Genomic DNA, 24,228 nt, shown 5'->3' with positions numbered 1-24,228 from the left:
CATATTGCTGTACTCAAATGGCAACAATATGCAACTTTTAGTTAAATTTTTTGTGACCATGGGACACAAGCAAATGTACAGAAGCTCTTCACTCTGCACTGCAAATAATACTTAGAAATAACAAATGAGAGACAATACAAAACATTGCTCCCATTTTGGGGTTTTTTCCACCCACAATGACACATTATGGAATTAAAAGGAGTTTTCAAAGGGAATGGCACAAGGTCATTGATCCCTGCTCACAGAGGACAGAATTGTGCAACACAGCATGTAACCATTAACTAGATTGCATAAAGATGTAACAAAGAAGGATTGTGATGCATCCTTGTGATGTGTTACGGTGACTGCTTGCTATGAGGGGACATTTTGTTTGTAAAACTCCCCGTGAGACTCGGCCATGGTGAAGATGGTACACTGCCTAACGGTCATTTACTGGTGACTTTCCACAGCCAAACCTAATCTTATCTCCTCTAAACTAACCGTGGCATTTAATGATTTACATGATTAGCACCTGCTTGTCTGCCCCTAAAGAAGTCACTTTTTGTCAATGTGTCAACACTTTTTTGTAACAACCACATGAGTCACACTGAAGAGCACTGGACAGCTTGTCCAGCAGCATCCATGTAGTCGTTAATAAGAAACAAATGAGTCAAGTTTGAAATGCTGGAGGAGCAAAAACAAGCCACATTGTAACCACACAATTACTTTTAGTGCTGTTAGAACTAATATTTCTACTAATACTACTATTATTACCACTACTACAACTCTTTACTGAATATATCTGCAGTTGACTGATACAATAATGATGACCTATTTCACTTTATATCCCTCATTCTGTGGGGAAAAAAAGGAGCCCTGGTGACCAGCTGTTTGGGCCGCCACCAAAAGATTCTTGGCAAAAGAAAAACACGCAAACAGAAACATGACCCATTTTTACCCGACAGTTATTACATTTCACAATGCCAAAGCCGAAGAACTTCTGTTATGAAAACTGCTTGTAGAAAGTGCAATGTCTTCTCTGTGTTTTTCTGTTTTGAATCTCCAGTTTTTTGTTATTCTACTCCACTATTTCCTCTTGCAGGATAGTTGCATTATTTTTACAACACAAGTGTGCCCGGGAGCAGATAAGGACTGTTTTTCAACTGTAATGCACCGATGACTTATCTTTAAATGTTGAAGAACTTGTTGTTTGGCTCTACTGAATATTAGCGGCTTTGAGTTGTAAATATTACTCCTGTATTGTGATATACATATATATATATATATATATATATATATAAAATACCATTTATGTAGGGTATTTGTACAGTATGGAACTTGGGGTTATTGCAACATGTGGCTTTTCAAGAAACTAGACCATAAAAAAAAAAAACATCCGTCTGCTGACATATATTCATTTCCAGTGTCAGACTGCAGGTTAAAGTCAACTGACTGTGATGTAACAGTGTCAAAAGCAAAAGAAAACACAGGAAGGGAGGGGTGAAGGACTCCTTATCAGTGTTGTGAAGTCAGAATGCTACAGGTGTGCCCTTGTTTTTTCTTTCGGGAATGGAAAAATCTGGGGTAACAGTTTGTCCACCTTCTCTGTGTTTTTCCACTGGAGTATTGGAATGATTCACACCGGAAAGATCAGGACAGCGGTGGAGGTTAGGTGCCCTTGGACTCGGGCGTCTGTTTGAGGAAACGCTTGTTGTGGGAAAACCAATCAACAAACCAAAACATGCAAACTATTCCCAGAAAAAATACCAGAATGCATCGCACAAATCGACATGTGAAGGCGATTCAAAACAAAATGACCCTGACAAAAATAAAAGGCAACCCAAAGATGCTCATAAATCAATCTGACAGTCATGAACAAAATAAAGAAGAGACTCAACTTGTAAAAAGAGATTTATCATACAAGCTTATAAGTTAAAAGTTTCCACTGGGACACATAAAAGAGCATAAATAACCTCAAATAGTGACTTAAAACAATTTGAAGTTCAATCAAAGTTGAGCTCTTGTTCTCGTGCACTGAGATTTCTTTCTTCCTGAACGGGACCAGAAATAAACAAGAAGGTCAGAACAGACGCAGAGTGCTCCCACTACTATCATTACTATCTTAAATATTCTCCTGTGACTGTGCAGGATCTATTATTGGCTTGTGCCTCTCACCTCCACTGCATTCATCATTTAGGTGAATCTTGTAGTAGCTGAGAAGACGGCATCACAGACTCGGTGAGTGGGTAATTAAAAGCATACATAAATCAAACAACGAAAAAATGTAAATCTTCTTTCATGTCATATTGCTTGATACGGTTAATTTTTCGCCCATAAGATTTTATGATATTTTGCCTTGGCTTGCAGAAGAAGTGCAGAAGAAGCATGACGGCTCATTAAAACCAATAGATACTTTGAATTCCAACATGCACACAGTCGATCTTCAGTAAAACACTAGGGTAAATATTTGCTCACGTATCCTGCTTCTTAACTCTGATGGTCGTGTGTACGTTTGGCTGGTTTTGTGCTAAACAAGCTGCAACAAGAATCTTCAGACGACGCTGCGTCTCATGCTTACAGGTACTTTCTACAGTGAGCAGGTTCAAATTCTTCTCATGAATTCCGTTCATGTTTTGAGGAATAGTAGTCTGTACCTTGACTGAACACTCGAACGACACTGCCTGACTTCACAGATTCACAGTTGTTTTTGGTCAAAACACATTTAAGCTTCATATGAAGAAGAGGTTTTCAGTTGAGGGGGGGGGGGGGGGGTGTAACGTTACATCATGAAGCCTTTTGTCTGGTGTTTATGGTGTTTCCTTCTCATTATGATTCCGATTGAAGGCAGTGGGAGGGTGAAACATAAAGAAATGGGAGAGCGTGAATGCTGAGTCTCTTAACGTCGCCTGTCAGAGGGGTTTTTTTTGGAGCTCGTTGGTCCTTCTGCTGACCCCAAATCCCTGATTTTATCTTCACCCTCTTTAAAGGGTGAGGCTGCCAGTTGGGTTCAGCGTGTCTATTCCGTGTAATTTAGCTTCAAAGCAAACAACTGCCTCCTGGATTTTAAGGTTGTTTTTCGACAGGAAACGAGCCAAACACACAATACAGACTCAAAGCTGGAAGCAGCCCAAGTCTGGTTATCATACGTCTGAACGACTTGGTCTCATGTTGCATCAACTGGGTCACACCCAATAAAGGTATTTTAGTAAAAGTTAATTCAGGTAAGATAATGTCTGACTGAAGCGCCAACTGAGATTTGGTTGCAGATGAATAAAGCAAGTAAAGAAGATATATGTGAGAAAGAATGCTAGTAAAGTTTAAAAAAAAAAAAAAAAAGGATATACACTGTAAGAAGTGTGATAGACTAATAGCATGGTTTTATTTTAGCTATGTTCCTTTGAGAAGAACCTTTTAAATCGTCAGTTGTTGAATATTTATTCCACAAATGGGCCCAGAATGATAGAGGTCAGTCCTGAGAGTCGTGAACAGACAGACAAAAGGTGTGTGAACAAATTGATGAGCTGTTACAGAAGAAATATATACACATTGTTTCTCTATTACACCACTTCTGCCCCGGAGGCCATCTGTGTTTGTAATAAATCACACACCAGACACCTTTGGTAGGTTTTGTGCCCCCATGAAGGCACTTTTAATTGCTCTTGATGCTAATTCTCATCTTTGTGTTACAGTGACCAAACTTTTTTCACGTTCATTTGCAAATTAGGAGGAAATCAGGAAGTCAGGGTGTGAGGAGTTGATGTGATTTACAGCACGGCATGACATCCCACTTGAAACTGCATTTGAAGTGTAAATTCTTCTTTAAAAACACATACTCTCCATACTGGATTAGTTAGAATTCTAAGCTTTATTAAGCTATTAAAAGCATGAGATTTTTACAATTGCCTTGACTACAGAAATGTTGTATTACCATTAGAGATACCCATCTTTTTATAATCACACCCAAAGTGTTGAGTACATCAGGACACTTTCATGCAAACAACACATGGGACTCAGTTGTGTAAATAAGGCGACAACGGGATGGGAGACCCTTTTATAAAGCCTGCAATGAGTTTCCCATTTGTTTACATTTTATGGAATCCTAGGCTATCTTCCGATAATACGTTTAAAGTTAACATTTACAAATGTCCAACTATTTCTAAGGTGCACCTATGAAGTTGAAACTGCTCAGTTGTTGGAGGCATGTCATGGTTCGGTCAAATTTTTCACTGGCTTCTTCCATGTCATGAATATATGGTGCATGACTCACACTAGTAGTAGATGCGAACATTTGTGTCACTCCGTGGCTGGACTGTGTCAGTACTTTATTTCTGTGACCCTAAGCAGGAATAGAGGCTGCACAGATCGGGGATGACTTATCGTGATTAGCTCACCTCACAGCAAGAAGACCTGAAATCAACACAGCCCTCTGTGTGTGGTGTTGCCCTGTTCTTCCTGTGGCTTCTTCTCAGTCTAACATTCTGTCGTGCAGCCATATTGAATGGCACATGAAGCTATAGATATTTGTGTGGGTGGTCATTTGTCTCTTTGTCTATTGCCCAGGGTGTACCCTCCCTCTACTTTCAACAAAAAGATGGATGGATGATTGTTGGGGAGGGGCTCCTTCCTGTCCCTCCTGCTTCCCCCTACAGTTCCTGCATTCAAGGGGCCCAACTTTAAATTCTTGCCCTGGGCCCCCTCAGAGGGTTAATCCAGTCAAGACTCATTACATAACTGTGAGCTACTAACCAAACCTGAGGCTAAGCACGACCAAGGCCTCAGATGCTTATGAAACGTATTGTTTTTCTTCAGCCTGTGAATGTTTTATGAACTGTTATGCAAGCTTTACATAGGAGGACTCTCACTGTGTGTAAAGATGCTGAGAAGCCAGCATCTGCATCCGGATGTCGGTGTGTTCATAACAGCAGCCCCTGTTTGGGTGGGTGAAGGGTGAAGGGGTGAGGAAAAAGTTGTTTTGGTTATGCGCTTTGCCCAGTCATGTCCCTTTTTAGTCGCTGGGGGTGGGGGTGGTGGGGGGGAGTCACGTGTGTTAGTGACAGTCCGAATTACGCGCTGCGATTGGCCGAGCCGCTCCGTGCCCGGCCCCTGTGGTTGGCTGTCTGCGGTGACGTCACTGCGATCAGCTGTTGGAGCTCCACAACAACAACAAAAGAAGGCGCAGTCGGAGCACAGAGGAGGAAACGGACTGCAACCAAGGCAAAAAAAAAAGACACTGTGACTCCTCATGTACAGTCCGTAAATTATAATTTTTTTTTAAATATCCTATTTCTTCTGCGAAGAAACCTCAAGTTTTTCTATTTTTCTGAAAAGTAACGCAACTACCTCAGTGTTTAAGGATTTGAATCTGAGCTCGTTTACATCTCCTCCTCCTCCTCCTGCCGCAGGTGAGTTCTTTGTTTCCTTCTCGGCGAACATCAGCGGCCCCGCTGCCTCTTTTTTTCCATCCCATTTCCTAACCGATTAGCTTTTCTTTTTTTCCTTGTTTGCATTCACGTTACAAAACGCGACACTTCTTCCCTTTTTAAAACAGACGCACAGGAAGCGGCTGCGTCGGATTGTTGAGCCTCATCAACGCTTCTTTTTGTTCGACCGTCTCCACTCCGTTGTCTCTGAGCAACCTTCCCTGGTGCTTTTACGCAAGCTGTACCAGAGCAAAAACTCGTTTTTTCCCCCCCCCACTAACATTTGCATCACTGTGTAAAAGCTTCGATGTTAGTTTAAAAACGCCTTATGACATATTTGTGGAGATAAAAGAGGCGGTCAGATGTTGCGGTTCAGCCCTGCTCGTGTTGGATTACAGCCTCCTCCCCTTCCCCTGTTTAACCAACGGGGCTCCGCAACATCTTCACAGCACCGATCCGTTTCTTGTTTATAACCCCAAATAGCACCGACTGGGTTGGCCCGATTAATCGACCGATGCATGTTCGGGAAGTGTATTCGTAAGATAATTGTAAAAGTGCACAACAATTCTGCAAAGCGCTGTTTTATAATCCGTAGATTACTAAAATAAATAAATAAATAAATACATTCTTCAATCGCCAATAATCGACAAAACCGACAATCGATTCGTGCAACGCCATTAGAAAGCCACTGTTGCTTTAACCCATAATTCTATGAGGCTTCATTGACGAAACGAATTAATTATGTTATGATACTGGATCCGTAAACACGGATCACTTGTTGTCAAGTGTAGTAACCGCAATATGAGGTGTAAACTGTTTCATTTTGACAAAATATAGGTAATCTGGGTTTTACCCTCCTCCACAGGCCTGATTATGATACACCCTCCACTGGTTTTCACTAATCCTACACCCTAAACGCTGGGGGCAATGGATTTAAAGCTTGTAGGTGTCCTACATAGCCCACCTCGTTTACAGCTATTGAATAAAATACCATTTGGGATCTGGTGTAATAGAAGCCTCTATTGCGTGTCATTAAGCTCCGGCCGTGGCTCAGCGACCCGGTTAACCAAGATTAATGTCCAATGATCCTAGCCCGGGGGAGCTTCTCTTTGCGTTTGGACAGTAGGATGCAGTCATGCTCAGTATTTATCCCTGAGATGTCCTGTCAGAGGAGGAGGAGGGTGAAGAGTGGAGCACAAACAGGTGCAGCAGATTAAACCAGCCTGCTGTTGTCAGTGTGACAGTCAGTCAGTGTGCAAACCTTTCTCTGTTGTATGTTCGCCACAGCTGCTCGGTGTTTACAAAGGCGGAGTTTGAATCTCCTCGAGAAGAAGGCTTTCTCTTTTCTCAGTTTGAGAGGCGTCTCAGAAATACGAGCTCACTGCGAGAACTTAAACGTTTTTTTTTTTTTAAACGTAGGGCGCGTTTAGCTGTCAATAAATAAAATGTGTACGTTGTATAATATGTGGTTGGTTTTGAAGTTTATTTGGAGTTACAGTCGTTTTGGAGTCAAGACGTCGAAAGTTGGTTTTAGTCACCTAGTGGTGATTTTTATTCTTGCAAGTGGTTTCGTGAAAACACAAAACACATTTAGCTCTCTTGATTACAACTCAGCATTGTGTGTTTGTGTTGTTGTTTTGAGGTTGCGACATTAAGACATGTATAAAAAATAATTTAACTTATTATATATATATATATATATTTACAATTTTTTTTGCGAGAAGTAACTTCCAAGTATAATGATGCAATGTTGCTACATAAGAGATCATAAGAGGAAATCATTTTTATGGGGTAGGAGGTGCTACAACCGATTGAAACTCTCTCTCTCTCTCTCTCTCTCTCTCTCTCTCTCTCTCTCTCTCTCTCTCTCTCTCTCTCTCTCTCTCTCTCTCTCTCTCTCTCTCTCTCTCTCTCTCTCTCACACACACAAACACGAGATGGGTTGATGTTCAACACCACTGCTCATCTTACACATACACATCATACACAAAACCTGTGCAATATAACATATACCATTGCTCTGGCACAGCCATTTCCCTAACCAAATAACAAAGAAATGTGGAGTAAAATATTAAAATCGTGATCATATATTTCTGTTGACGTACCTGCATTTGCATGTCTTTCAATGCACTAGTCAGTTCAACAATTTAGACCACTTTTGTTTTATGCTGTAGTTTTGTGTATCTACAAAAAACTGTCTGGACAGTCACCTGGCAGTGTTCCTGGACGTTTCCCTGAGCTGAAAATGTAAAATGAGGGACAAAAGAATGATTTTAAATGTGGCGGTTGCCTTGAACTCTTGGCATTGCCCCACTGACTTTGTGCCAAATGTATGCACCTGCTTGCAGAGGGCCTGTGGCACTGATCACTATACTTTTGTCAACTTTCCACAGAGTGAAAGACTGCAGTTAGACCAGCAGACAGCCTGCAAGTCAGCTGTCTCTCTATGTCTTCCCACCATAGCTGGTCTATTTATTTACGGGGTGAATAAAATACAGACTGATGGCTTTTTCTCTTCTCATCTTCATCAGATCAATCAGTGGACAAAGTGCAGCTGCTGCTAGTGCCCATCGGGCCCAACAGGAAATTAATCCAAGATTCACTTTGCAGTGTGCATGTGTGGAGAGATATATTAAAACCCATTACTTTGTGTGTTTACGTAATCTTAAAGAGCTGACGTGAGGATAAAATCATTTCCACTGATCTCTTTGTCTGAATAAAGTGTCTATATTTTAAGAGAATTGAGAAAAGTAATTCATAACAGGATGACTGCAGGCACAAAAAGCAGCCTATAGACTAATCATCGCTTCGGTGTATTTACAGTTTTTAAACTGCGGTCGCAGCTCACAACTACATGGCACTGCAAAGGGTCTTGTTTAAAGTGCGGTATATGAGAACAACTTAATGTCTTTTTCATATTTTGCAAGTCATACTATAATTTTATTTGTATCTAATATTTAGTTATGGAATACAAGTGGTTGAGACAGAGAGAAAATCCCTTGAAAATTATTATCAAATAGAACAATTCTTTTTTTTTTTTTTAACAAACCACTTTAGAGTGACTCAATACGCCACCTGGTGGTACAATGTTGTATTGCAAGATGAAACAGACGTGTACTTTGTAAATATCAGGAGCATGCTATAGCTGCCTTTTTGAGATTACGTCAGGGTGATTGTTTTGTCTCATTTGGTTGTAATTTTTTATTTAATTTTTTTTACATATTTAACATTTTAAGCCCCAAAAAATGTATGCACAATAGTGATAAGATAAATTTAAAAAGAGTCACCACATCGGTCAGTTCATGCAAAGGGAAGCGATTCAACAAGCATTGCTCTTTTTTTTCCTAATTCATCACATAAATCAAAGCAAATAAACAAGGAAAATATTTTTGAAAGCTTTAAACCTCATGCAGAGATCTGGTGGATCAGATTTGGCTTCTACAAGGAAAACATTGATTTTCCATATTGATTATAATATTGATTAGAGTATTAAGAGCCTTCTCACCGTGTGTTCACCTCCAGTGCTAAGTTTACGCAGTGTTTACATTTTCTGTGGGGGGTAGATAAGGCTGCTGGTAACTTGATAATTACTTGGCTGGTTGCAGAGGTTCATCCAACGTAATCCTTGTACGACCTGTATTTAATTTTGGAACATTGAGTTAATGAGTCAAATGTTTCTGTTACCTTGAAAAAGTCGCAGTGTCTTTCTTTGCTGTTTTTTGGACTTATTCAAGAAGAATTTTGAGGCTTCGGCTTTGAAAAATTCGGATAATTTCCCCTTGGGCAGTCCATGGAGACTAAACACAAAGCTCGGCAGGTATGAAGTAAATTCTTCAGGTAGACATGGACATCGCTCCAATGGGAGGACCCTGTTGCTCAGTGTTTGCTGGATGTTGAAGCAGACAGCTGTTTGCTAACATTAGTTAGGCATAACAGCTTTATATGGTGATAAATATACTTGCTGTAGTATTTTTAGCTTGCATTGCTGCACCACAGGGATAAAAACAGTTTGAAGTGCAATTCTTTTTTATCAGGGCTACTCTGTTGATTGACTTTTCTCATCTCTCTTTCAGGGCTTTTTTTTTTTTTTTTCTACTTTTGCACTCGTCAAACGATCTTGACGTTGAGCGATGTCCAGCCTGTGCCTGCTGGCCCTCAGATGATCCATGACCACACTTTATTGATGCACTTTAGCACCTTTTCCGGAGGCTTCCCCCTACCGTGAACCCCGCAGCTGATGACCAAAGTGACCGCAACGCCTCCCCTCCGTCGCCCCGAGCCTCGCGCCTCCTCCTGCCCCGCCCTCAGCCTCACGCCTCCGCAGGACATCCCAGGATGTTCCAGAGGTTTGCCAGCGCTCTGTTTGGGGACGATGTGGAGGAGGTGAGCCGATGCAACAGGCCCGGAGATGGCAAGGAGGAGGAGGAGGAGGATGACGAAGATTGGATCCTGGTCAACTACCTGGGTAGGTTTCATGCACAACCTAAACCAAGTTTCACTGATCTGACAGTTATATGTCTTTTGGCTGTACGTCCTCTCAATACACTTCAGGATGTACACAGCAGGATTCACACAACACCAATTAAATACAGACTGGGACAGTTTGGCTTCTATGTGTGTGAAAAGATAACGCAGTTAATATCTTCAGTAGCCTGCAGCTATTTTGCAAATAAACTCTTATACTTGTTCAACAAATTCCAGCTGTCAGATGTGGCGTGTTTTCTATTCAAAGTTTATGTTCATTTTTCTTCAGGGGTAAGTAAGGTCGCATCTTTAAACGGAGGCTGTAGGACAATAGACATGGAGAAAGGTCACAGATGTTGGATAGTATTACAATTGTGGAAAAACAGATTTTGGAGCAGGACATCAGATGTGTGTGCGTGTAAATGCACTCAAAATGCAAACACGAAGAACATACATTCATACAAAAAATGAATGTGTTTGCGCAAAAGTCAGTAAGTGTGGTGGAGAGTTGAGCAGATTGTGCGTGATGCTAAGCCAGTGGTTTGCAATCTGGAGGTTGCTTTTCAGCCTCTCTTTTGCTGTTCACAACGTAGCATGGAGAATGTGCTTATTTATTTGATGCACAGCAGACATGCTTTAAGACATCTTACAGTTTCAGGTGAAAATATGATACTCATCATATGCACAGCACCTCCCACTTCATGTTGGGAAAGTTGATGTCGTATATAGTGTTTAATGTCAATTTAGATTTGTATATGTGTGTTGACGAATTTTAATTTGTCTGAAAGGTGTAAAATAATAGTTTTGATCATAAAGATTGCAAACCCTGGACCTAGGTTTGAAGCATAGGGTGGGTTAAAAAAAAAGGCCACCATAGACAGGGTCAGAGAAGAAGATACAGTATAACTTTAGACGTTACTTTTGTAATGAGAGGTTAAAGTCGAGCCAAGTTTCCAGAACCGTCTGAGACCGAAAAAGATTGCAGTCAAAACAGACACGACACAGCAAGAAGTTAAATAGGACAGACACACACACACACACACACACACACTGTATACAGAAACATGACACACTGCAGTGACTTCCAGATGGCTCAGGGTGAATCTTGGCACAGTTTCGGCTTGGCCCACTGTTCACCCGCTGCTGGTCTCGACTTGACTTTACCCATCTCCTATTCCACAGCGGTGTGAATATTTCAGGTGGGAGGGGGCAGAGGCTGTCTGGCTCACTTCAGTCTGTGACAGGGGGATGGGGGTTGAACATCAGGCATTTTATGGGCAACTCAACCTGTAAACAGGTCAAACAAAAGTGCCCGAGGACCCAGATGAGGTAAAAATAGATTGTGGTGGTTCACCTCTTCGGCCCATGGAGGTGTACATGTATGGGCACAGAGTAGACTTTGATATCCCTCCATCTAACCCTCCTGGATCCTCTGTTACGTTCCTCCTGCTGTTACATCATGCTGGTACACAACTTGCAAAAGTTCAAAATGCAACCTCTTATCAGGAGTTTCGTTGGTATTATCTCTCAGACAGACATTTTCTGAAGGGACTACGTAAAGGCGACGCATTGTCCCGTCCAGCCTATAGACGAAGAGATGTGTATCTGCTTTCAATAAAGCAACACATTGTCCACCTTCACCTGACCTTTAACTAAACTGCTGCGGCACTTTTCACTTTATTTACAAAAGGCCTTAAATATGAGACACCCCATCAGTTTGATTTGGTTTTAGCAATGTTGCATAGTGCGGAAAATAGCACCGTCTCAACTGTTTGCATCTCGTAGATGTCTGTTGGTTTGAACTTTTATGACCCATAATGTACACCAGCTGGACGCACATGAACACGCTTGCGTGTGAAGACAATATGATGGAAACACAAAGGCACACATGTCCGTGCTTTGGAGGCACATCACAGCTCAGGTTTACGCAACTGATTTTAAGCACACAGATGACAAAAAGAAGAAGAAAAAAACCTGCAGCGTCATGTAAAACATATGCTTGCAATGTTATAATTACTAAAATTACAATTGTCTCATCAGCTCAGGTATTTTCAGCAAAGTGAGCAAGATAATTTGTGCTGAAGAAGTCTGGTGAAAGACGATTTCAGCAGTTATAACCTACAGACTCTGAGCTTTTATGGTTCATGAGTTATGTGAAGGGTCAGCGAGTTCATTTCCAATCTGCGCCGGCCTCATTAATCTGACACACTGCCGTCCAGCGTGTTCAAAACACCGTCGACCCCCGCTAATGAGCCTGCAGAAACCTGTTGCTCAGTTGACACTGTACACTCAAACAGGCTCTCAGTCTGCAAAAGCTTGCGGCCTCTGCAGGAAGAGATCAGCTGCTGATGGCCTTGGACACCCGAGGGCCACGCTACCGCTGCTGCTGAGCGGATAAAGTGTGCAGATCAGCTGCGAGCCCCTGAGTCAGCAGTCTGCAGCGTCTCTGGCCTGTTGTGGGTAAACAAGGATCCCTCTGTGGTGTTCATGTCACGTGTGGAAATAGGCTGTAAACATGCACTCGCATGTGTGGAAACATGAAGAGGGACATGCGTGCGACAGAAAGAGCAGAGAGGTCAGGGAGGTGATTTGATAAAGATGTTTACTTCTGGGTGTGTCAGTTTGCGTGTACATCTCCAGCTACTTACTAGTTTTGTTCGGCCACAGGAGTAAATAGAAACCCCTTAAACGGAACTGAAATCAAACATCTGCTGATTCGACTCAAAGTTATTTTTAATCATGCAGTCTGCTTGGCTGAGATCTTTTTTTTCCGACTTTGTGGCTTCCTGTTTTTTTCTGTGAATCATGAGGAGCTCCTCTTGGATCAAAACAAGAACCTAACCTGGAGGTTTTTTTTGGCTCGCCTTCACTTTCAAACATTAGCATCTGATTTTCAGCTATGCAGGATGTTGATTTATGTGCAAAAGAATGTGCAGCGATCGTTTCTGCTTCTTTTCTTATGAAGGCAGCGCAGAGTGCCAGGCTCAGCTCGTTGTGGGGTGATTAAGCTGCTCTGTTAGCGTGGGACAAGTTTAGCCGCACGCCTTCCGTACATACAGACGCACACATGTGAGCGGCTGCGGTTTCACTGACTGCCATACAATGCTGAGCTGTGAGGCTCCAGCTCTCTGGCTGCTCAGCATCCACAAAATGATTGTTTACATCTGATAGAGTTCCTGCTGCTGCACTGACGAACCACAATGCCTCCTGCTGGTGGACTAGAGACACTACATCGGGTGTGAAAAAAACAACAGCTGGGGCAGCCTGTTGGGACAAATTGTTAAAGAATCCGGAGAGTTTTTCAATCTAGATGATCAGCTCACCTAAATTAGCAACACAACTAGAGTTTCAGCTGCTATTCAGATTTTTTGCTTCAACACAATAATGATGGGGTGCAAAAGATTTTCGATTACGATTGTTCAGTCATACATCCTCATGTACAAACTGTCCAGGGGTTGAATAAAAGTATTAAAGTATTAAGATAGCCATCATTTCTTCTTTTTAAAGCTTTCCATTTCACACTAATAAGCTGATTTGGCACAATTGCATTGTAGATATTAAATATGTCTGCTCGTGTTAAGTGAGGTATATATTTTTTTTTAACTTTTGTGTCTTGATAACAAATACTGTACAGTTTAGAGACTTTGTGAGAATGAAGCTTGCCAGTTCTTTTTTTGCGGATTTTGAAATAAGTCTGTCACCTTCACAATTGTGATTGTGTGCATCATATACATTGACCTTCATTTGATTCTTAACTTCTGCTTGATCTTACACAAGCTGGTCATGATCATGTCTGCTCTAACCACGCCTCCATCTCCCTCTGCAGCTGAAGCCTGCTCCAGTCAGTGTGACGGCCTCTCCAGCTCCACTGTCGACCCTGAGGGTGAGGAGGAAGAGGAGGAAGACCTGGTGATGATCCCTTCTCCCATGGCAAGCCCCCCGGTCCGCTACGCTTCCACCACCTCCCTCAACTCCACGGCTGACACCGACGTGGACGGCGGAGCGGAGGAGGATGAAGATGAGGAGGAGGAGGAGGAGGGCGGGTTCTTGCGCCTGGATGCCCGCTCCCTGCAGGAGAGCTGGTTTGTCACCCCGCCGCCTTGCTTCACCGGCAGCAGCAGCCTGCCCATCCTCCTGGAGGCGAGCCCGCTGGAAAACCTGCTGATCGAACACCCCAGCATGTCAGTCTACTGCCACCCACGGCTGACCATGGAGCCCCTGTCTGATGCCCCGCTCAACCTGGACCTGGGCTTCCTGTCCAGCTCGAGAGCTGCTTCTCCAACAGCCTCGGGGGGAAAGGAGAAGGCCAGACACACGCCCGAAGGCCCCCGTCATAGGTAATGTCCTGAAAGCGAGCACAATAAAGATTAGAAAGAAACTAAAGAGCAAAACACTCAGACAATGTAATAACATGCATTTCATGCTAATTGATGACCCTTAATTGCCCCTAAGTGACCCCAAGTTGTGAATAAGTTACTGCCTCTGTGCACCATCTAAATTGTCTCTGTGCTTCTTTTTCCTGCAGACCCGAGGTGGCAGCCGGCCAGCGCCGCTCCAGCCTCAACTCCACCTGTTATGCCGCGGCGCTCTCTGCCCACGCCAGCCTCATGCAGCAGCGCCCGGGCAACACAGCCCAGCGTGCCCAGCCCCCATCCCGCAAGGTCCTGCGACGCCTCAACCTGCTGCGCCCTCCGAAGGCCAGTAACATGCACCTGCACCAGCCCAGCCAGAGACGCCTCAATTTCTGAGGCACTGTAACACCATCATCATCATCATCATCATCATCATCATCATCATCATCATCATCATCATCATCATCATCATCATCATTGAAATGTAAACACTGGCCACACAGAAGCCCCCACATCTGTTTTTTCTCTCTTCGTACGAAGAATCAGACACCAGCAACAAGATGAAGTCACCATCAACCTCCGCTCACACATCTGATCTGTTCTGAAACACACCTGGACAGTGAAATAATATGTGTGGCTGGTGTTTTGTTTTATTGAGGGAGGGGTTCTTGTTTGTTTGAGGGTTTTTTTTGGCCAGTGAGGAGTTTCTTATCTCCCTTCTTCTTTATCCTCACTCATCTTCATTTTTACTGATGCTGGAAAGAAAGGATGTGAAAAGAACAGGTCATCATTGTGTGGCGCCTCCTCTACCATTCACCCGATCATGTGTCCTTCTGTTTCTCTGGACCAGAGTTTGTGTTCAATCATGGGGGGGGTGGGGGGACATGTCACTTGTCCCACTCCTTCAGATTCTTTCTCCCTTTGTGTTCTTTATGGACAACTTAATGTGTAGAATCAACGCTGTAGGTCACTTTACTCAGTGGCAGGTTCATCGCGTTGCAGGGTGATCAACTGGTGTCTCACTAACAATGAGAATCAATAATTTGGCAACTTTGAGGCAACTTCACAGGCAGGCAGGGCAATATTTCACATCCTATATCACTTGAACATTCTCATTTGTGATCAGTGCAGGAGTGTTGTGACGAGCACTAGATCCCCCTGTATGCTTCACACACCAGAGGCTAGAGAAAGGAAACCCTTCTTGAATAATCTCAGACTGTTTGTACTTGTTACGTCATCTCTTGCTGTCCTGAGTAAGTTCCTGCATTTCACAATAGAACAGTGCACGTTCACAACACCTCAGCTTCTGTATATATATATATATATATATATATATATATATATACACACACACACTAACTGTACAAACGTTATGCCTTTGAAAAAAGCTTTATTGCAGATTGATTAAAAAAGAACAGTGGATACTTGGCCCACATTTGAGCCTTTTTGGAAAGTGCAATACTGAATACTAAATCACTGCTTCTTTAAAACGTAAATCCTTGGTGATGGTTGTTTTCTATGAATCCCTTGTAAAAGAAACACTCTTTTCTTACTGTACGAGCAACACTTTTAACAGAACTTAAGGCTTGGTTGGTAGAGCAGTCGTCTCCTAATGGGAAGATTGCAGCCTCCATGTGTGAGTGAATGGGTGAATGTGACGGAACGAAAGCGCTTTGCTCACCCAGCTGAAAGGCACTATATACTATAAGTGAAGTTCATTCACCATTTTATACCGCACCTCTGTTTATGTTAAATACCGAAGGTTTGACATGAATGTAAAGCACAGCCCAGAAGAGTACTGGTCCTGCATGATTTCAAGGTGCCGCTGCTCCCACATATTTGATTATAAATGAGCGGGTCGTTCAGAAAGCCCGATAACCAATCATTATATTCAATAGTTGTAAAGGTCCAGTGGCCCTTCAGGACCAGCATTTGACATCTCTGACTTGACCACGATCACAAGCGTCTCTGTGAAACCGGAAATCGTAGCGACTGAAACCTGACAAATAAGAGGTTGTTTTTTTTTTTTTGTTTTTTAAATCCAATCACAGTGCTGTAGCTGCTCCTTCCTATTGTTATTGTTTGGAGTGATTGACTTCATTAGTTTGTGATTCTTCCTTTCTGATTGTTGACTTTTGTTGCAAAACACATCCAGCTTTCTTTAAATTGTCTTATTTGACAGAACCATACTGTCATGTAAAGCCAAGACTGCAGAAGACAAAACCAGTGTTAAAGCCTCTTTAAAGGGATTTATCTCTGCCTTGTGAATCCTGCGCACCATGTGTTTAGTTCAGTGCAATGCCTCATCGTTGCTCATCCTGCGCTGGCTGAACCTGCCTCTGACTTTATAATTTTCACAATATTTTTGGGAAAAACAAAAACAAAAAAAAAAAATGGGAAAAAAATGACAGTAAAAAAAAATTACTGGGTTAAATATCACTAAACGCCTTGTTTTAACGGTAGCTTTGAGATGAATAGAATTGTAAACAAAAATGTATGGGAAAAAAAAAATTCCAAAATATTTTTTTGAAAAGACAAAAACAAATTACATATCAGTATGAAGTTGTTATATACTGTATGCCTCTATGGTTTCTTGCTTAGGTATGTTTGGTTATGTTAGTGTGCAATTTGTTGCATCGTTAAGCAAGTAGAGTTGTGTTTGTTGTTATGATGGTGGAAGAAAGAAAAAATGGAAAAAAAGATCATTTTTGTTTGTTCTTAAATGAATCTGCAGTCCACTTCTCAGGGTCACAACCAATCACCTTTACACTTTACAAAAAATGCAGATTTACTTGACTGGCTATTGATTATTTGTTCATGCTCGGACTTTTCCAGCTCTGTCCCTGCGAGCTTTCCCTCAGTTAATGAGAAATAATTGACTTTTACTTTATAGTGTCACAGAAAACTTCTTTTCCTCCCCGGACTGTGAAAAATGAACTCTTGTCAGTCGACTGTTGGGAATCCATCAAGATGGAGAGAAGCTGTTTTTTTTTCTTTCATTTCAGCACTGTTTATATCTCTTTTTGTTGTCTTTTTTGCTCATGTGTACCTAACATGGTTTAAAAAATGTACTTTATGGTATTTTACATGTTCTATTTTCTATTTTAGTTACATTTTGTTAAAGATTTAAACCCAAAAAAAGTAGCATTAATCTTTAACCTTTTACTAGTTTATAATACTGATGTTCTTTTTGCGTTGTTCAAACTTGTGAGCATTTTGCTAATAGTTCTTGGCCCCGGTGCTCCAAAAAGGTGGACTGTTAATTGATTTTATGCGTCTGCTGTAGGGAAAGAGGAGCCCGGGCCGAGTCACCACACTGCAGGAGAAAAGAAACCATCAAAGTACAGAGTGGCTCAAATCCATGACTGCTTGGAAACAAATAAAGTTTAATATTTAAAGACAAAAATTTTAAGTCAGCGTTCTCTCCCATTTTCAAACTATTTTAATAGAAAAATGTTGATGCTCATCAATTTTACACTTTACATCAGATGTCATCATAATGGCTTTTATTAAGACATGTTTGATTAGAAAACAAAGTCTTGAAAATACCACTAATGAAATACATGGAAATATTGTTTTTCCACCTATTTAAATGGTTAAAGCCAAACTTTAAAGACTGTAAACCATAGAAGTGTGAGCAGTGTGAACACAAGAGATAAAATACAAACTGATATAGCCTGTTAAGATTTAGAATTGTTTTACAGCGTGGTCCTTCAGTCAGCACAAATCTGACTTCAGTGTGTGTTTGGTCATGTTGATGGAGAAGTAGCATTGTGAAGAAAGTCCTAGCAATGATTTGTTAGGCTTCTGTGTGGTTCGCTGTGTATAATGTCATTCGATAGTGGAGTATTTAAGCTTTTCTTCTATTTCTCGAATGTTTCTCTCTCTACTATCGAGCTTTGCAATCATGAACGATGTTATTTTGTGTTACTACGATGTGTTTGGGAAAAGAAAAACAACTTTAAAGACAGAAGGGATCGGAGGAGATGAAAGAGGCTCCTCCTGTTGTCAGGAGCCTTAAAACCTTTTATCTGTCTGTGCGAGTTTCTGTTCTCCGCTCATCTCTCCATCATCAAACTAACAGGGATTTATAATGTTTTTGTTTTAATGCCTTGAAATTTGTGGATCACGTGCCTTCCAGGTTGAAACGTTGTAATGACAATGTGTCAATGAAGAACTTGAACTCTCTCTATCTCTCTCTCTCTCTCTCTCTCTCTCTCTCTCTCTCTCTGTCTCTCTCTCTTTTTGACTTTCCGAGTGGACGTTTTAAGTAAAAACACAGAAACAGATATCAGAAACCAACTATGCATCACTCGGAGGAAGCTGTACGCTCTTGTCGCCACCATCTGCCCAGCTTGTGTACAGCTTTTCTATTGACTCAACAAACCAGACAGAATGATGTAGCAAAGCCTCTTTTCTCCTGTTGTTTATTTAAACAAAAGTATATAAGTGTGAAGAATATTTTGTGGCATTTTTATTTTTCACCAAGTGTTAGACATGTTTGGGTTTTCTTTGTGTAGTTTACTGGAATAATACAGCACCTTGCCAAAAAAAAAGAAAAAAAAAAGGTGTAGGAATTTTAGGGTAACTTTTTATTTATCGACACAACTGGTCTCCTTTGTATTTTTTTTTTTTTTTTTTGGGGGGGGAGTGTATGACAGATCAATTCACACGGTTCTGGTGTGAAAAACAGACAAAGCTAATTAAAAATGTGGGGTCATCTGTTTTCAAACTGTAATACATGTGATCTCTTACTAGCCTACAATAAATGTTTTCATACACAGATTTCTGTCTTTGTCATTTTTTTGTTTTTGCTGTAGATTTCAGTTTAGCTCTTATTGGAGCAACACACTCAAGAAAGACATTTTCTATGGTATTTTCTTTAACATCATTGCCCTGAGGCAGCTACAGGTGCTGAATATGAATTATCCCAGTGACAAAAACATGATGATATGGTTTCTTTTGTTGTTGTTGTTACAGATACACATTACTGCTATTTAATATCTTTATTTCTTAAACACATTCATGTAAGCATTTGTTTCAATCAGTTGTATTTATATGGCATCAATTAAAACTAAGCCATCTCATGGCACTTTTACAGAGGAGAAATACAGAGGAAACCCAACAATCCAGTTAAAAGGAAAAACTCTCTTTTATCAAGAACAAACATTCAGCAGATCCAGACATAGAAGTTGCATCTTTCTGGTTGCAATGGACAAAACAATATAGAGAAAATGAACAACAAACGAACACATTAACACCAGATATAATCTGATGTAATCTGATAATCTGAAGCAAAGGCCCTTCGAAGGGCCTTTGCTTTTGCAATGTTGCCACTGTAATTAAAATATTGTTCTCAATTATGTACCTGGTTATGAAAAGGTATGGTTTTATACTCAGGGGGTCACTTAGTGTGTGACCTTAATTTCTACGCTGCATGTGAATATCCTGGCTTCACTATGGAACTATTTTAGCAAGTTTAGGCTTCCAACCACTGAAATTCCCCTAAAAATACTAACCACTGTAAAGATCTGAAAAAAAGACAGAGAAAATCTTTTGCTAAGCAGTAATCAAAACAGCTCCATGTGTGAACATTGAGATTACATTGCTATAATCAAGACAGAATAGGATTTAAAACGGTTCTTTTAACAAATCATCCATTTCATCCTAAAGAGCTGCAGTCTCATATTATCAAAGAAGGACATTTTGTTCTCAGAGGGCTGCTTGTTGCCGGGTCTGAGGTTTTCTAAAAGTAGAAAGTGGAAACAGTGTCTACTCTTATTATCAGGTTTAGATTTGCCTCATTTAATAAAGCTTTTTGTTTGGATTTTCTGCAGGATCTTTAATAGTGTAACTGAAAGTTTGTGGTCTGCGCCTTTTTGCCCCCCAACCAGCAGTGGCTTTTTCCTCTCGCGCCCATTCGGCTCCACTCGGCTCCACACGGCTCCACTCGGTTCCACTCGGCTCCACTCGGCTCGACTTCGAGCCAGCTGGACGCTGATTGGCCATGGCGTAAAGACGCAACAGGAGTCAGGAGAGTGACTCGTTCCTACTAGTCCATCCCGCCTTAATAACATCAAGCCTCGTCAGGACATGCCTGCACACAATACAATGTCGTGGAGCTACTCCGAGGTGGAGACATTTCTGCGTCTGGTGGCGGATGAGAAGATTCAGCGGGAGCTGGAAGGAGTAGTCCGCAACGAGAGAGTGTTCCGGGAGGTCGCCGAGCAGATGGCCGCCCTCGGTTACCAGCGGACCTCGCAGCAGTGTCGACAAAAGCTGAAGAAACTTAGAAGCGACTACAGAGCCATCAGAGCCAAGAACGGCCGGAGCACGTTGAAGAGGAAAACCTGGAAGTGGTTCGGCCACCTGGACGGCATTTACCGTCACCGACTGAGGAGCTCGGGGCAGGTTGGCGTCGACTCGACCACGACTTCGTTGAAAATCGAGGCTGGTGAGTGTTTGTAACTTAAAACGTTGTTTATGTTGCTGATCCTATTGCTGATAAGTTCAGCTTGAACGAACAAAGATAATTTGCAATTAACTTTGTGGTTTGTTTTGTTTTGTTCACGTAGCAATTCCGTTGTGTTTATTATCGTTTAAGAACCCATTTCCATACGTGAGTCCGCCGCCTCCGACATCTTGGATCCTCCAAGCTCCCCGACCTCAGCTCCAGCGCCACCTCCAATACTAGTTTCAGTACTAGCTCCTGCTCCAGCGCCACCTCCAATACTAGTTTCAGTACTAGCTCCTGCTCCAGCACCACCTTCAATACCAGCTCCTGTTCCAGCACCACCTGAAATGCCAGCTTCAACACCAGCTCCTGCAGCTGCTTCTACATCCGTCACTGGTGAGAAAGTTCACAGCATCGTTTATTTCGGTGAAAGTACAGATAAAGTGCCAACAATGTAATGAAATAAGTATCACAACAAACCAATATTTTTTTTTTTAAACTTACTTTCGTTAACCACATCTTATTGCTGCCTTTTTGTCTAGGCAAGAGGAAAAGGACCTCGACCAGACCAGACCTGCAAGGCATGGTTGAAGAGCTGCAGGCTGAGGATGAGCGGGACAGGGCCGAGTGTAACCAGCACATTCGGTTGCTTCTGAGTGAGGCGCGTGAGGCAAGGGAGCAGGAAGCGGCCTTACGGAGGGAAGAGATGGCACAGAACGCTTCCTTCAACCAAGCATTCCTCGGTGTGCTGGGCAAGCTGGTGCAGGCGATCAGTGGCCCGACCAGGCAAAGCACGACTAGTGTGATGCAGACTGAGGATCAGTCGAACCGGGACCAGTGTGACATTCCGTTTAGTCCGCAGGAGGCCAGGGAGCAGGAGACTGCCTTACAGAGGGAAGAGATGGCACCGATGGCTTCCTTCGACCAAACATTTCTCAGTGTGCTTGGCGAGCTGGGACAGGCGATGAGTGGTGGGCATGTGTGACTCATTTCATGTATTTCTCAGCTCCAGCCGCCTGTCCTGGGAGAGTGTATCCATTGCAAATTGTACACTGTAAATAGTTTGAACTGACTGTAATAAACTTGTTTTGTGATTGTTGACAAATGCATCACGATTTTCAATTTCATCTTTTAAGACACTGATGGAAAAAGAGTCAACATATGCAACACATGCAAATAGTGTGGTACAACAAACAAGACAAAGAACAAATACAGATATTAAACTGTGTAACAACTAATCTGTAACAAATCTCTGACTTTCACAGCAATTAAGGTATGCAGAGCACAACAAGTCAGAACCATAGATGTCAATAGATGGAGCATTCAGACATTCCTTTATAGAAGGCAGTCGTGCAGTGTTATATATTGGACCAATATTCCTGATTTGAGCTGGGAAGAACTTTCCATGGCTGGCTAACACCCACAGTGTGGGCATCGGCAGAACTCTTGTTTTATACAAGCTAAATGGCAGTCCAGCAAACACGTTCCAGAACAGCCCATTTCCATCAACAACGCCTTGAAGCGTTGACGCAGTTGCAGGTGCTGAACATAAATTATCCAAGGTGATAAGAACATGATATAGTGTCTTTTGTTGTTGTAGTTATAGGTACACATTACTGCAATTTAATATCTTTATTCCTTAAAAACACTGCAATTTGTTTCAATTGAGTTGCATTTATATTGCATTAATGAAAACCAAGCCATCACTTGGCACTTTTACAAAGGAAACCCAACAATCCAATTAAAAGGAAAAACTATTTTACCAAGAACAAACATCCAGTAGATCCAGACTTCTTTCGCACATCTTTCTGGGTGCAATGGAAAAAACAACAGAGAAAATGAGTGACAAACAAACAAGTTCACATCAGGCATAATCTGATTCCAATGTCAGCCACTTCCCTCTCTCCTTCAAAGGGCCATCACTCCAGGGCGTCAACCTTTGAAAATATTATTTCCGGATAATCCAGAATTCTTGCAGTGGAAAAACTTGCTATACTTACCATACTGGACCATACCACTTCATTCCTGCACTTTTTGTGTGGTAGAAAAAAATCAGTGTGTGTTGTGGTGCTACGATCTGTATGTGGAGCTCCCACTTGTTCTCAAAGTAGACAGAAAGTCACCTCATCCTCAGTTGCTTTGTTTTGCATAACAAATTACTTCACTGGAGTATCTGGCCGCCTTGGTATAACAACTCCCCCTATGCTGAGGTGGTGGTCTTTGTAATGGAAAACAACCAACACGAGTTGAGCCGATTAGGTGCTAGTGGATTAGAGCCATAAATGTCCCACAAAGTAATTACTTCTAACACATGTATCAAGCAAGAATGATCTTCCTAAAAGCTTCCAATCTGTAGTTAAAGTACAAATAAAAAAGATCAGGGACTCTGTAATGAAACACAAACACTGCACCATGGTTTGTGTTGTACTGCAATACAAGTAAGTTAGTAGTAAAGTAGAGACTACTCTTTTCAAAAACTGCTTAAAGAATTACATACTTTCGGATTGTTAATGTATCTACATTGAAAGCACATCCCTGAAACAAATAATGAAATACTGTATGTAACATTTACTCCACATATATTTGTTATGGAAAAGAGATTTCTATGTTTGTGTAATGCATAAGTTTTCTTTGTTGTGAGAGGAAAAATGCAGCTCAGAAGATCTATTTCTGTACTCACATTGTAAGTGAACTGTGTAGTAAGTTATGATTTTGTAAGTTGTGGAGCAAATTACTTGACATGTGAGTGAAAAACAATTGCGACTCATTTTGAGAACCTGAAATTCCACATGTTGTTGCAACAAGGAAAGTATGCAAAAAATGTAAAGAAGTGGTTAGAGTACTCAACTCATAGAAAGAAGGCTGTGGCTTCAAATTTTGGTCAACCCTATCCCTACTCCATCATGCATGTGAGGCTAAATACCTTCTACAACTTGCCTATAGGTTTGTCTCTGTGTTTGTGCTGTAATAAAGTAGTGACTTGTAGAATATCTGTATTATATGTTTATGGAGCTTATATGTTTATTTGTTGGACTTCTCTTTGTAAAAAGCACATACAAATTATTGTGTTGTATTTGGTGCTATATAAACACAGTTTAATTGAATATGTACCACGTTGTCCTTCTTTGACTATGGTTTAGCTGTGGTTTGCTCAATTGTTTAGTAACACTGAACAGGATAATAATATTGAATATGGATAGGTTGAAGATAGTATTACACATTATCAGATAGCATATTCACAATATAAGTTAATGAGTAAATTCTGTGGAATGGGAGTAATACATATGCAAAGCGATCAAGGCTTGGGTTATCAGATAATATGTATACAATATACAACAATAAATGCAAAACATACAATTATATACACTATAATAGGAACAAATTATGACATAACAGAACATTTAAAATAGGTCTATCTATCTATCTATCTATCTATCTATCTATCTATCTATCTATCTATCTATCTATCTATCTATCCATCCATCCATCTCTTAACTCATCAATACTGTCTGGTTTTAATATATTATTTGTGCAAAATATTTGAAACTACTTCCTTATA

At 41.4% G+C, this 24,228-nt stretch overlaps 1 protein-coding gene across 2 annotated transcripts; it reads left to right on the top strand.

Annotated features, from left to right (window-relative positions):
- The first annotated feature begins 5,179 nt into the window (after positions 1–5,179).
- tp53inp1 (tumor protein p53 inducible nuclear protein 1) lies at positions 5,180–19,000 on the top strand. 2 transcript variants are annotated; one of them, XM_080501000.1, is made up of 4 exons: positions 5,180–5,381; positions 9,473–9,864; positions 13,690–14,200; positions 14,389–19,000. In XM_080501000.1, the coding sequence occupies exons 2-4, from the start codon at positions 9,735–9,737 to the stop codon at positions 14,609–14,611; spliced, it is 864 nt and encodes a 287-aa protein (XP_080357126.1). In that variant the 5' UTR covers positions 5,180–5,381; positions 9,473–9,734; the 3' UTR covers positions 14,612–19,000. The 2 variants fall into 2 exon arrangements, with proteins under 2 accessions (XP_080357126.1, XP_080357127.1); XM_080501001.1 differs by having other exon boundaries at positions 5,180–5,385.
- Positions 19,001–24,228: the final 5,228 nt, after the last annotated feature.

Source organism: Blennius ocellaris (genome assembly GCF_963422515.1).
Source record: "Blennius ocellaris genome assembly, chromosome: 8".
In the NCBI taxonomy this organism is placed as follows: Eukaryota; Metazoa; Chordata; class Actinopteri; order Blenniiformes; family Blenniidae; genus Blennius; species Blennius ocellaris.
This window is presented reverse-complemented; position numbering and strand designations above follow the sequence as displayed.

Bases quoted from the DNA above. Each gene is read 5' to 3' on its own strand.
- tp53inp1 (XM_080501000.1), top strand. From the start codon at position 9,735: ATGTTCCAGAGGTTTGCCAGCGCTCTGTTTGGGGACGATGTGGAGGAG. The intron at 9,865-13,689 runs GTAGGTTTCATG...CTCCCTCTGCAG, and splicing joins GATCCTGGTCAACTACCTGG to CTGAAGCCTGCTCCAGTCAG. The intron at 14,201-14,388 runs GTAATGTCCTGA...TTTTTCCTGCAG, and splicing joins CCCGAAGGCCCCCGTCATAG to ACCCGAGGTGGCAGCCGGCC.